This window comes from Marmota marmota, unplaced genomic scaffold (assembly GCF_001458135.2).
Source record: "Marmota marmota marmota unplaced genomic scaffold, marMar, whole genome shotgun sequence".
In the NCBI taxonomy this organism is placed as follows: domain Eukaryota; kingdom Metazoa; phylum Chordata; class Mammalia; order Rodentia; family Sciuridae; genus Marmota; species Marmota marmota.
In genome coordinates, this window is record NW_025999842.1 from 66381053 (window position 1) to 66393729 (window position 12677).

At 40.1% G+C, this 12677-nt stretch overlaps 1 protein-coding gene across 16 annotated transcripts in view; it reads right to left on the minus strand.

Annotated features, from left to right (window-relative positions):
* Syne1 (spectrin repeat containing nuclear envelope protein 1) overlaps nucleotides 1–12677 on the minus strand; it is a 373023-nt gene that overhangs the window by 52014 nt on the left and 308332 nt on the right. For all 16 annotated transcript variants that reach the window (XM_048800010.1, XM_015502320.2, XM_048799993.1 and 13 more), the window contains 4 exons: nucleotides 11927–12161; nucleotides 10166–10360; nucleotides 6288–6413; nucleotides 3532–3687 (listed from right to left, as the gene is read on the minus strand). In XM_048800010.1, the coding sequence (XP_048655967.1) occupies nucleotides 3532–3687; nucleotides 6288–6413; nucleotides 10166–10360; nucleotides 11927–12161 (712 nt within the window). The remainder of the gene's footprint in view (nucleotides 1–3531; nucleotides 3688–6287; nucleotides 6414–10165; nucleotides 10361–11926; nucleotides 12162–12677) is intronic.

A 12677-nucleotide genomic window follows, 5' to 3' on the forward strand; every position in this document is an offset into this window, starting at 1 on the left:
GTAGGCTATAAGCATTGGCTGCCAATGGGGGCCAAAAGATTTTTTAAAAAATGTAAATTCATTAGAAGAATGGAGTGTTTATTTTTTTGTTGTTGTTTATAAGTCCAATATTAGACCACATATAAATGAACATTACCATCTCTTTGCTTGGGTACAGTCAAATCTCTCAAATTATGTTATCAGCTCAGCACACATTTACGTTTTCTTACAGGCACAGACACACTGTACTGCCTGCAGAGCAGGAGACAGCTGAACAGGAAGTACATCCTTTTCTGCTTCACATATTTTGACGATGACATTTTGCAGGGAAAAGAAATGAGCAATTACAGTGATGTTATAAATTTATATTTCAACTAGAATTTCCACACACACACACACAGTTCTTCAAACTGAAACAGAAGTAAAAGCAAATATCACTCATGGCTGTACACAAGCTTGACTACCCCCTGGGGAGTCTATTCATAAACAGATTTCTTTTATGCATTTTTTTTCTGTGCTGCAATGTTTACTCACAGTCTAGTCCAGCTTCCTCATTCTTACCTGCTCTCAGGTACTCTTGACTCCTATCAGCTGCTTTGGAAGAACAGGAACAGGATACCTGCTCCTTAGCAGGGACAATGCTGTGTTCAAACGTAGTTTCTGACTTGTACAATGAAACAGGCACAGGCTCACTTCCTGTTGTGGTTTCCGCGCTCAACAAAAGTTCACCAGAAACAACTCAAGAAGTAGCAGGGCATCCACCTCCTTCCTTAAGACTGACATGCAGGAACCTTGACCCAACCCATGACTGAAGTCCTACTGGCAAACAACTTGATGTACCATGAAGTAAAGCGAGGTCCTCAGGACACTTGGACATAGAAAGTTTCTAGAAACACTATGTATTCCATCGCTTCCTCTCCTTTACACCTTGCTCTATGCATGGGTGCAAAGCATTAATCTCTTCACAGCATATTCTGTGACGAAAAGCAACTTTCAAAATGTGTTTTCAAACAGACTGTTGCCTAGGTATCTAGTGGTCATTTTGCAACATCTACATGTATAAGAATTAGTAATAATAGTAATACTTTCATGGCACTGTTAAACAAGTTTTCCCAAATCAAAGAATATTGCATGACCATAATCTTAACCTCTAAAACATTAAAACTTGTGTCATTGTTTTATCATTGGAGGAGCAGAAGCATAAAGACATAGAGTTGATACCTTTTTAATACACAGGGGGCTGGGGTTGTGGCTCAGTGGTAGCATCCATCTTACAACTAAAAAAAAAATTTAAAAAAAAGAATACATAGGGTTGGGGGACATAGCCCACTGGCAGAGCAGTAGCCTCACCAGCACGAGGTCCTGGGTTCCATCCCCTCTCCTGCTATACTGCACATACACACACAGACACATAGCTGTGGTGGGCATTAGCCATACAGAGAAAAGGTCTTTGCACCTTAGCTTTTGGAATCAGATCACAAAGAAGTAAAATACTGTACTATGGAACAGCACAGACCAAAAGGGAAAGGGTAGTTCACAGGACTAAGAAAATCTCAATGACAGAGCATAATGTCACAATGCCATGGGGTTGTGGAACATGAAAGACCACAGGCTAGAAATCAGAAGAGAAGAAATCATCAGCTTAGGCAGGAGGAGTGGCATGATCAGGCTTTTAGGGAGGGATGTTCATGTGTGTTTGCCAAGGAAACGTCCAAACTCTGAGGTGCCACCTTTCTGAAGAACTCTGCAGGCTTCCATTAGCTACAGAAATGGATCTGGTCTAATGTTGAAAAACACTAAGACAGCAAGTAGTACTAAACTTTTCTCAAAATTAAAAATAGATGAACAGGCTCAATAAGGGTAAAGGAATCATGCTGTAAAAATTTGCCGTCATCTGTCATCACAAAATAGCTTCCATTTATACATCACGATAAGATCTTTACATCAGGAAATGATAGGATGAGTGACTATGGAAATGTATTCCTTCTGGGTTGAAGAAATCAGAAAAGAATAAAGCGTGGTGATTAATAGTGCCACTTCCTATGAGGAACTTGATGGAGGTTTCTCATGGTCGTTGAGAATACAGAGCTCTGTGAAAAGTAGCTACATTCATGTTGAACGTGAATCACTGACAGGCTGATGAAAGCCTCTCTCCTGTGTCCTGCTTTTTGCAAGAATATATTCACAAGAAAAGGGTTCACACATCTACCATGTGTGCCTAGAGTCCCCCTTTGGTTCACAAGATGAGAAAATTCTGGGTTTTCATTTAAACATTCAGAAGGAAGTTTTTGTAAGAACATATTTCTTCTTGATGTCAAATAAACCAAGAGGCTCTGAGCCTCTGTTTAGTAATTCCTGGAGCACAAGGATAAGCATCCCCAAAGTTAGAGGAGGTAGAAGGATGGGAGAGAAGAGAGATGGTGGAGCAGTGTAGCTGGCATAGACACCAAGAGGCCACCCTTCCACAGCCTTTCCTCCACCAAATGACACCTACATATGCCCTACTAAAGCCTGCGTCCCTGGCCTCTACTGCAGCTGCAAGCTTGCCCCCGCATCCATTTGTCCCCTGCACACCAATCTTACTCCACGCTCTCCATCTCAGGCGTCCCTTGAAGATTTACCCATTCCAAGAAGCACCTCCTTCATTCTCTTCAATCCCTATCATCCTTAGCTCATTTATATCTTTATATATTTTCACATATTGTGTTTAACCTGGTTATACATGATTTTCTTTGTAACTGTAAAAGTTTGTGTAAATCAAGTTTGTAAGCTTGATGGTGGGAACATCTATTATGGCTTGTCAAATTCACAATAATGGAAATGAAGAATTCAACTGAATAATTGTCAGAGCCTATAATGTGCCAGGCATGGTGCATAGGTTACAGATGGGGAGAGACAGACTTGGGCCCTGCCTCTTGGAGGGTAGGTCCACAAGCCTCTTGGGCAGCTGTCTGCTCATTTGTGAGCCTGCAATCTGATACTCTCTTGGTCCAGGGGGTCCTCTTACTGCCTTCCCACCAACTTTTCCCTTTCATTTCCAACTCAAAGACCAACCTGGGATCTCTTCTAAAGTATTGCACACACAGAAAGGTACTTAAAACATGAATAAAGTATGACTAACCACGCCACACACCCTTTAATTACCAGGAAACAACTAGGATGAGAGTAACAATAAATATTCCATAACAGAACTAGCTCTGGAGTGTTAGCTGAAATTGCAAATAAAACAATACTTTTTCATGTGTTTAAAAAATAGAAGATGCCACCAGTATCTACCTAGCAAAATAATCACATCTGTCAACCACAGCTTTGTGCTTCCTCTTAAAAATACTACACCAGCCAATGAAAGGAGAGGTGAGAATCCAGTTTAGATGCATCAAAGATACAATGGTAAGACATAGTTGTCTTGGTCTGGAATGTTCTGGCAATAACCTTCTTTAGCTGGTACCATGAGCTATGGGTGGGTCCAAACCTGGTCAAGCCACCTGCCACTGAATCACCACCCAGCTTTCCATCATGATGGTCACTTTCCACGTACGGCACTGGTCATACCTGGTGGCACAGTTCTTCCCACTGCCTCTGCAGGAGCTCTATGCGCTCATTAAGGATGGAGATGTCGTCAGCACTGATGTAGGCAGACAGGGAGCCCCGCAGCAACGTCAGCTCTGCCAAGTCATCCGTCCAGCTCCCAACGGCACTTTCTAATTCCTAGATTAAAAAAGAAGTTCCTGAAAATGATTCTTGAAAAAATGGGCCTAATAAATACCCATTCTTACTTATTAGAATTTTTCTCTAATAGTTATCTTGTCATCTACCGTCAACAATTTCTCACATCATTTGAAATCCTTCCAGATAAAATTCCATTTCCATTCTCTAACGTGGGATCTGTTTCATTTTCTTCCTACATAATCTGATCAATTGCCAAGTTCTTCTGATACCAGACTTGTTTGCAGAATCTTTCTAACATCTATTTACCATCTCAACGATCTTGTTTTTTCTTTGATGCCTTTTCCTAACTGATGTTTCAGCACTGCACTGAACTTTAAACTGACGTCATAAACACATAACCCATACTTTCTTTTTGTCCTAAGTTACTGATCACACTAATGAAATATTTTAATAATTTAATTTTCATTTTCATACACTATGAGTTGCTATATTCTATGATGTATACTTACAAGATAATGGTGGAGATCTATTATTACTAAATTAAAAATAATTCCCTGAATACATTTTCTGTAGGATCAGAAATTTATTTAAGTTACTGAAAAAGATTATGTACCCTGTTCTTTTGGGAAATGATTTAAGGAGAAAAAAATCTTATAATAATATTTGTAAGAGTTGACATTAACTTTTGCAATACTTTGATGGATGGCTGATTTTGCAATTTGTATAACTCTTGTTCCCTGCCAGTTGTTGCCTTTAGAATCCAGCTAATTTAGCGTATGAATAGAAAATTTCACATGGTTGGTTCCTTCTCTTTTTGTCTCTTCACACAGGAGACAAGTTTCCAAAGGCAAAAGTAATTAACAATACTGTCTGAGGCTGACTTTCCAGGCAATTTAGGCAAACAAGGTTTTAGCCTGATTTTCCAAGTAATTGCTTTGTTTTGCTGCTAAGGTTGTTTGGGGAAGAGGAGCAGAGAGCCAGATTGAAAGGCATCTTTTGAATCTACAAACTCAAAAGCAGAGTATGTGTCCAGTATTTGGGGAGATGAAAAAATGAGACTCCTTAGAAACAGCATCTGGCTGAAGGATCAAACTGTTCCGGTAAATTAAAAATGCAACATTTAAAAATGCAACATTTACACCTTTGGAGATATTAAATTGTTATACCAACGTAAAGATTTTGCTCATTTTATGCCAGTTCCTGGTCCTCAATCCAAACAGCAGATTTGGTGAAGAGTTTGAAAAAACAAACAACACTAACATCAGGACCCACTGCTTTGAACATTCTCCATGAGGCGAGTCAGTGTGGGAAAAGTACAGCCTTTAAATGCAACAACTCGGATACTTACTTAGTTCCTAGAAGCCTCTGTTTTCTCATCTGCAAAAAGGCAGTAACAGAATGTCCTCCTGACTTGTGTTCAGACCAACTGAAACAACACTCATGAGGTCACTGGCACACAGAGGAGCCTAATCAGTGTCCATTCTTACTTAAAAGAATTTGTATTTAATAGTTTTTTTTGGTAAATTTATAATCACAGGCTTAAAAATAACTGTTTACCTTTGTCATCTTCGCAAACTTCTGAACGTCACACCTCAAAATAATATTTCATTCACTTGCCATTTGAGATGTGAAGTGTACCACCTTCAATTTTTCCTAACTGCCTTTTAATGTCTCAAAGAATATCTTTGGATTTTTGTACTGAAGGAAAAATTTTTACATCCACACTTATCAAGATTTCTAGACTTAATAATCTCTTGGCTTGAAGGATCAAACTGTTCCGGTAAACTAAAGATGCAACATTTCTATTTACACCTTCTTAGTCAAAGTGAGGCAGAGAACTTCCAATTAAAATCCATATCACTTCCATATATGTAAAATTTTACTAGAATTACACTACAGCAATAATTTACAAATAATTAGAGAACATGAGGACATGTATAATTTGAAAAAAAAAAAGTATTAGTACTTTTGATCTGATGGGCACATTGCTTAGCAGAGGACCAGTCTCAAGCTTTACTGGGCTAAGAAGGTGTAAATGGGATGAATCCTACAGCCACTAAATCATGTAAGTATTCATGACCTCATCATGTAGGGAGTGGTCTGTATTAGCTATCAATTTGCTTTCAAGCATGATTTAAAGCATTGATCATAATCTTTAAGTAGTTAGAGCCCTGAGTAATAAGGATTAGATGACTCCTTGTGTCAACTGAGATTAGCAATTTTTCCTGCTTTCTTTGCAGAAGAGTCTGGAGGGGAGGGAGGGTTCTTCCGCAAGCCATAGACAACAGATTGTCCAGGCTGCCAATGCTTTCTGTAAAGTAGACTCTGGCTAAAATGATCCCTCAGTGTGGATGCTTTAGAAAGATTGCTTTTATTGCTCTTGACCTGGCTTTTAAATATCTTTAATGTTTGTGTTTAATTTTCATTTGCTTCAGCAGGTTAATTCATAAACTTTCACTCACTGCAATAAGTGAGCTAAGCAAGTATCACCTAGGAGCTATTTGTCTTATTGGAGTCCCCCGGGATTTTGTATCTGCATGCAGACAGCCAGAGAAGATTGATGGGATTATTTTCTGCAGGCGTTATCCCTGCACAGGCAGAAGATGGGTGACAGGGATTATCTCCATCCAGTAATTCACCTTGCATCGCATTTGCTCTGCATGAAGCTCCTCATGATGATCTGGTAGAGGCTGGCAAAGCTTCTTTTTGAATGTTCGTAGTTTCTCCAGGGAATCAGCAATTCCTTTTTCACATTTTTCCCAGTCCTATGATGGAAGCAAAAGAAATTGCATGTCAGTTTATTTTGGTGGGAAGGGGTACTGGGGATTGAGCTCGGGCATTCAACCACTGAGCCCTAGCCCCAGCCCTATTTTTTGTATTTTATTTAGAGACAAGGTCTCACTGAGTTGTTTAGGGCCTCGCCATTGCTGAGGCTGTCTTTGAACTCACGATCCTCGATCCTCCTGTCTCAGCCTCCCAAGCTGCTGGGATTACAGGCATGCACCACCTTGCCTGGTATGTTTTTTGTTTTGTTTTGGAAATAAATTAGAAAACAAGAAAGAAACACTTTTTAATTACAGAGAAAGAATTAAAGTCACATTGATGAACAGTGAGAAGGGGAGTCCACACCCTTTGCCACCACGGGCAGCATGCGGTCATCCTAAGAGTTGAGTCCAACTCTGACTCTGTTACTTTTTAACTGCATGACTTTAGTAAGCTGATAAGCCTGTGTCTCATGTTTCCCAATGAAATGGAAATAATACAAACTATAATTGTCAGAGAATTAAAATAAGCAATGGGTGTTAACGAACACAACACCCAGAGAATCATGAATACTCAGCAATGTTATCTGAATCCAAATCTGTCTGCAGAGGCAGGGGTATGATGTGGCAATGTGCCTTTCAGCTAACTTCATCCCTAACTGCATTCAATGCCCATGCTCTCCCCAATACACTACAGGGGATAAAAAAAGAGGCTATAAAAACACATAGGAGTAAGAGGAGAGAGAGCGAATGTAAAAACAATATAACCCTGAGTCTGATTAAATTCATCAATGGTATGAGCCCCATGAGTATGAGCTGTCAAAGAAGTGGAAATACAACAGAGATGGGCAGAGCCTTTGACTGGCTTTACCTTGTTACTGAAAAAGCAGGTAGCAAAGGGTTGTGTACAACATAAAAGTCCACACCATCAAGAAGTGGGGGAAGAGAGCTAAGGCACACTTTAAGAAATATGTATCCAGCATGCCACGTAGTGGTAAGTGCTCCCTGAGTGGTAGAGCATGGCAGCATAGAACCTGGGGGTCTCCACGGGCTGACAAAGAAAACAGGCATTGTGTGGCTTTGTTTTCAAATGTTACACAACAAACTGGTGGCAATGGCTCCCTCTTGGCAGAGATAGACAATTTGAATGGTGGTACAAGGGGAATTTCATTTTGTACTCTATATACCTCAATTATTATGTGAAATTTTATGACACATGTATTTCTTTTATAATTTAAAAACTAAGGAAAAAAAGTGGAAGGAGTAATTAAAAACTAAGAAAAATAAAATGAAATTTCCACAATGGAGACGGATACTTACAGCACCATATCTACAAGTTAACTCTTATCTGGTGTCTCAAGGCCATGGAAAAGTAAGTCCAACTAAACGAGTCTCCTCTATGTTGTCCAACACAACCCATTTTATCCTATGTCCATGCCTGGCCTCTGCATCCCCAGTGTCCTCCCCAATGGCCGCTCGCGACATGATAGAAATACGGAGAGTGGTTCACATGCCACCACATCATGCTCCATTTTCTTCCACAGCATCTCTCTCATCACCTCCAGTCTTTCCTTCCTAGCATTCTTCCTGTCTTCTCTCCTGACACCTGATTTATTTATCCTTTGCAATGACAACCCACAGGTATAACTGTGACTACAACCACAACCGTCTATCACTACAAGTGTCTTTTGTTTTGTTTTACTGACACAAAAAGTAAGGACCAAAGTAATTCCTACCCAAAGTGTCTTTTGCTTTTAACTGAACCAAAGGTTTGGTCCCACATTCTCATTTCTCTTTAAACTTCTTTTCTGGAACTTCCTAGAGTGTATAATCATATTCTCTCATCCCTATTACCAGAAACAAACAAACAAAACCCCAAGAAAACAAAAAGCAAAAATCCTTTGCTTATCATGCACAGATTCATTCCAACTCCCTTTATTTAAAAATATCGCTGTATTCTCAGGCTACTTAGTTTACCAATGTTCAGCATAGTGAGGGTAGACAGGTCCTCTTCCTGCTTAAAATGAACAAAACATCCTCATTTAAATCAGCACACACCCCCAAATCTATAAGAATGCAGTCAGTAATTATTCATTGATCTCACAGAAACAAGGACAACTCATTCTTGTGAAAATACTTTGAGGCATCGATGAAGCAGGTGACTATGTAGAATATGGAATTATAATGACTATTTTTGACATACATACTTGGAGCATTAGATTGAGAACTAAAAATAGATAAGTATTATAGCTGTGGTGCAAAGATATCCTGAAATGAAGCTCCAAAAACATTAAAATTTAGTTTTATAATACTCTCTTAGACAGATAGAAGGAAGTAAATGATTCAAAATACAACAAGCTTTAACAAGAGAAGAACAGGGATTCCTCCCTTTCCAAGAATGACTTAGACTGTGAAGCTATAATCAAGTCTGTTTGCTCTATGAATTCTAAGGTAATAGCTTAATGCTGTGGTCTGTAAGCATCTATTAATTCGGATGTTTTATACACCAACCAGCAGACAGACTTGTCTTCAGCAAAGGCAGTGACTCAGATACCATGCCTTATTAAATCTCAGGAATGTCTCCAAAAATCACATCACAAATAAAGAAAAATATATGATTAACATGTTCTCTTACAGATCGAGTTACAATGTTTTAAATCCTTTCCTGAAAGCAAGATGAATTTGGCATATTATATTACTGATGAATTGCACTGTGTGCAAATAATAGTGACTTATAGATGCCCAGGGGTATTTTTGATTGCTTATTTCCCACTCAGAAGTTAATATATCATTAACTAAAATTCAGCAGAACAAATCAAATGGTTGTGTGGACTTTAAACAATAAAAGAGTAAAATCTGCTCCATTAACTTTAGTTATTACCTTTGATCCAAAAAAGTGACAAGTCACTTTAATAGATAATCTCATTGAATTATTGGTGATTATCAACCTACATAATTTAGCATTTACTATGTTCACTTTTTTAAATGATGACATAAACAATGGTAATTACTGTTATATATTTAGTGCTCAATATGTACCAGGTAATATACCACTTGTCCGAGGATTGGAAAGATTCCAGTAACCAGATTACTTGGTTTACTCTGGTTTTAACTTGGTTTTACCCAGGTTTAGGGCACATGCCCTTTTTAAGCTCCTGATTTAATTATGTTTTATACCTGGAATTTGAAAATAAGGGTGAAAATTTCTTGGGGCAGGTGTAGCCCAATCCAAGCTCCCTTCAGCTTCCTGCGTGATGGTATGCAATGCGTATCCCACTAAGGGCTTCATATTCCTCCTGGAGATTCTATTGCCTAGCAACCTTCTTTGGTAAACTAAGCCAACTTGAGAGTATCATTTTGGGTTGGTTTTCCCCTGCTATAAAATAAGAGATATCAATCTTGAGAACCATTTTGGAGTTTGAGGTTAGGGAGTGGAACCAATGCTTTGACTTTCTGTCTAATTTTATAAAGTCATCTCATGGCTAAGCCTTAGCAATGGCCATTAATCAGAATTCATAGCATGGACAGACCTTTTCCAGTTTCAATTACATTGTTGGGGGATTGTCCTGAAAAATGAAATGCTGAAAATGGAGAAACTTGTCCAGTTCCTGCAAGATAGGGCAAAGTCTTAAATAAAATGCACAGGTTCAAAATCTTGCAGGTATTGCTCAATGATCTTTGAATACTTGATTTGCAAGGAAAACAATGGGAGAAAACAGTACAACTATTAAAAGGCCCTTTTAAATTGAACCTACTTTCAGCAAGAAAGCCAGTTTTTTCTTCTGCTCCTCCAGGTGCATGCTGGCCAATCTCCACTTCTCTTGGATTTCGGTGAGTTCGGCTTGCAAGGCGGCCTCGGCTGCGCTGTCTGCAGTCAGCAGGAGCTGCTTGCCAGCCTCCACAGTCAGGATGTAGCTCCCTTGTTGTCGCAGGAACACCTTTTCTTTGAACTGAAAGGAAGGGTCACTTTTTACTTTTTCGACTCTTCTTCATCCTTTTCCTACTATAAGTATTCTTAGTGGCCCCACAGGTTAGCATAAGCAGCCTGCCCTCTTCCATCCAGCAAGCATTTGTTGAGATGGTACTTTGTGCAGGAATGAACCATGTATAATGAATGAGAACACAACAGGGAAAGGCTTTCTTTCTACCCTAAAGTCAAATACAGTTAGGATATAATATGAGATTTGCTTTATAAAACTGGTGTGCAAAGAACATAGAGCATGGCAGGCACAGCATAGCTTCCCCAAAGTGGGAAAGTGGCTTGGGACTTCTTGAAAGATGCGTGAATGCAACCTTATTAAGTGATGAGTCGGAGCAGAAGCAGAGGAGAGAACACCTTCCCTCAGGGAACTGAGGATGCGCATGTCCACTGTACAGGAAAACAGGATGTAGTTTTTCAGTGGCTGGAGTATGGGGTGCATGTAACAGAATGGTCGAAGATGAGGCAAGACTACATCTTGCACAGAAATTTGTTCTTTTAGAGTAAAAATGACTGCGGTCACAGAAGAATATTAAGGAGGTAAGTAATGTGTTTGAATTAAGGTTTTAATAAAAGCATTCAGAAGCAGGGTGGAAAGTGGGATGGAAGAGGGGTGTGTATTGGATATGCTGAGACAGGTAAGAAAGCTACTGTCCATTCAGGTGAGAAGTCATGAATGCCTTATTCAAGGCAGTGGCCATGAGGATGAAGACTTGCAGCAGATTTATAGGGGAGCAACAGACGAGGAGGGGTATAGCTCTACAATGACACTAGGGGTCCTGGACTGATAGACCAGATCGCTGGTGATAACATTTTCCTACACTGGACATGGGAAACAGAGAATGTTGTTTCAGAGATCACAAACACTGTTGAGGGACACAGAGTTGTTACAGCTGAAATGCACAGATATCAATCTAAAATGTGGCCAGATACAGGAGTTGAAACCATAGCAGGTGAATGTGACCAGAAGATACCAACTTGCTCCTTTTTTGCTGGTAGTGAGTAGTTGAAGCCCTATCTGTAGATGAGTTCTTTCAAAGAAATTTGGAGAAGGAGAACCAGAGAACAGTGACCTTGAAAGGAAGAGAGCCCATGAATCAAGGGGGAAGGATGGGTGAGAGTGCTGGGAGGTATCTGTCTCAGATGCCATAGCCCCAGATCTCAGGCTGGTGAAAGTAAGGAGCTAGTTGGGCAGGGACAAAGAACTCAAGGACAGAGCCTTCTCTGGAGTGCTTGCATTACATGTTTAAATTGCTCACGAGTCCAATAGACATAATCAACACATTCTAGCTGGGCTGCAGGGAGCTGCTGTGAGCCTTGGTGTGTGGAGTAGAAGAGGCTCTGGGAGAGGCTGAGGTTTACTCTGACCCCACCATTCAGATGTCTGCAGGGCAATCACTTTTGCATTTTCAGTTCACATTTGGGAATAATATTCACTCCAATTCCCCTGTCACTCCAGGGTACCTCTGAAGCACTGAGGCTAAGGTCAAGTTGGAAATGCAGAAGAGGCTTGAGAACAGTGTGTTCTGTATCCTACCTGCACTTCATCAAAGAGGGTCCTGACTTGTTGCAGTGGCACGGGGATGCTTCCAAGGCCACTCACGGGCAGATAGGACACCTCCACCAACCATTTACGGAGCTTCTCTGCCATCTCCCTGTAGCGTTGCCACTGGCGAATCTGGCTATCGATGATCCCCCGCCTCTGCTGGGCTCTGCGAATCACTCCCTGCCACTGATTACTGAGGAGGGTCAACTTCAGGTTGAACTCATCCCTGGAGAAGAGGTAATTACACGGTGAAAAGATTGTTCTTTGGATGTAGCCACATAACAGAGGGAGCATACCTTCTCAATGACTGCAAGCCCTGAGAAGTGATCTAAGGCAAAGGATTTAAAATAGATGCTATGGCCCGGTGCAGTAGTACATGCCATTAGTCCTAGCTATTCAGAAGGCTGACTCAGGAGAATCAAAAGTTCAAGGCCAGACAGGGTAACTTAAAAAAGTGCTGAGGTAGAGCACAAATGTAGCTCAGTGGTAGTGTTTGATTAGCATGTGCAAAACACCTAGATCAATCCCCAGTATCATAAAAACAAATAAACAAATCAATTTAAAAATATTATGCCAAGATCTGCTATGGGGTCTACTAAAAATAATTTTCAAAATTAGACTATTGGTGTAGGTAAGTGGTGTTTCCATGTCTCAGTACAGTTCGAAAAATCTTTGACAAGGTCATTGTCACTCTCTTCCTGAGTGTGTGAGTGGAGAGGGATAGAGCAAAGGGGATATATAT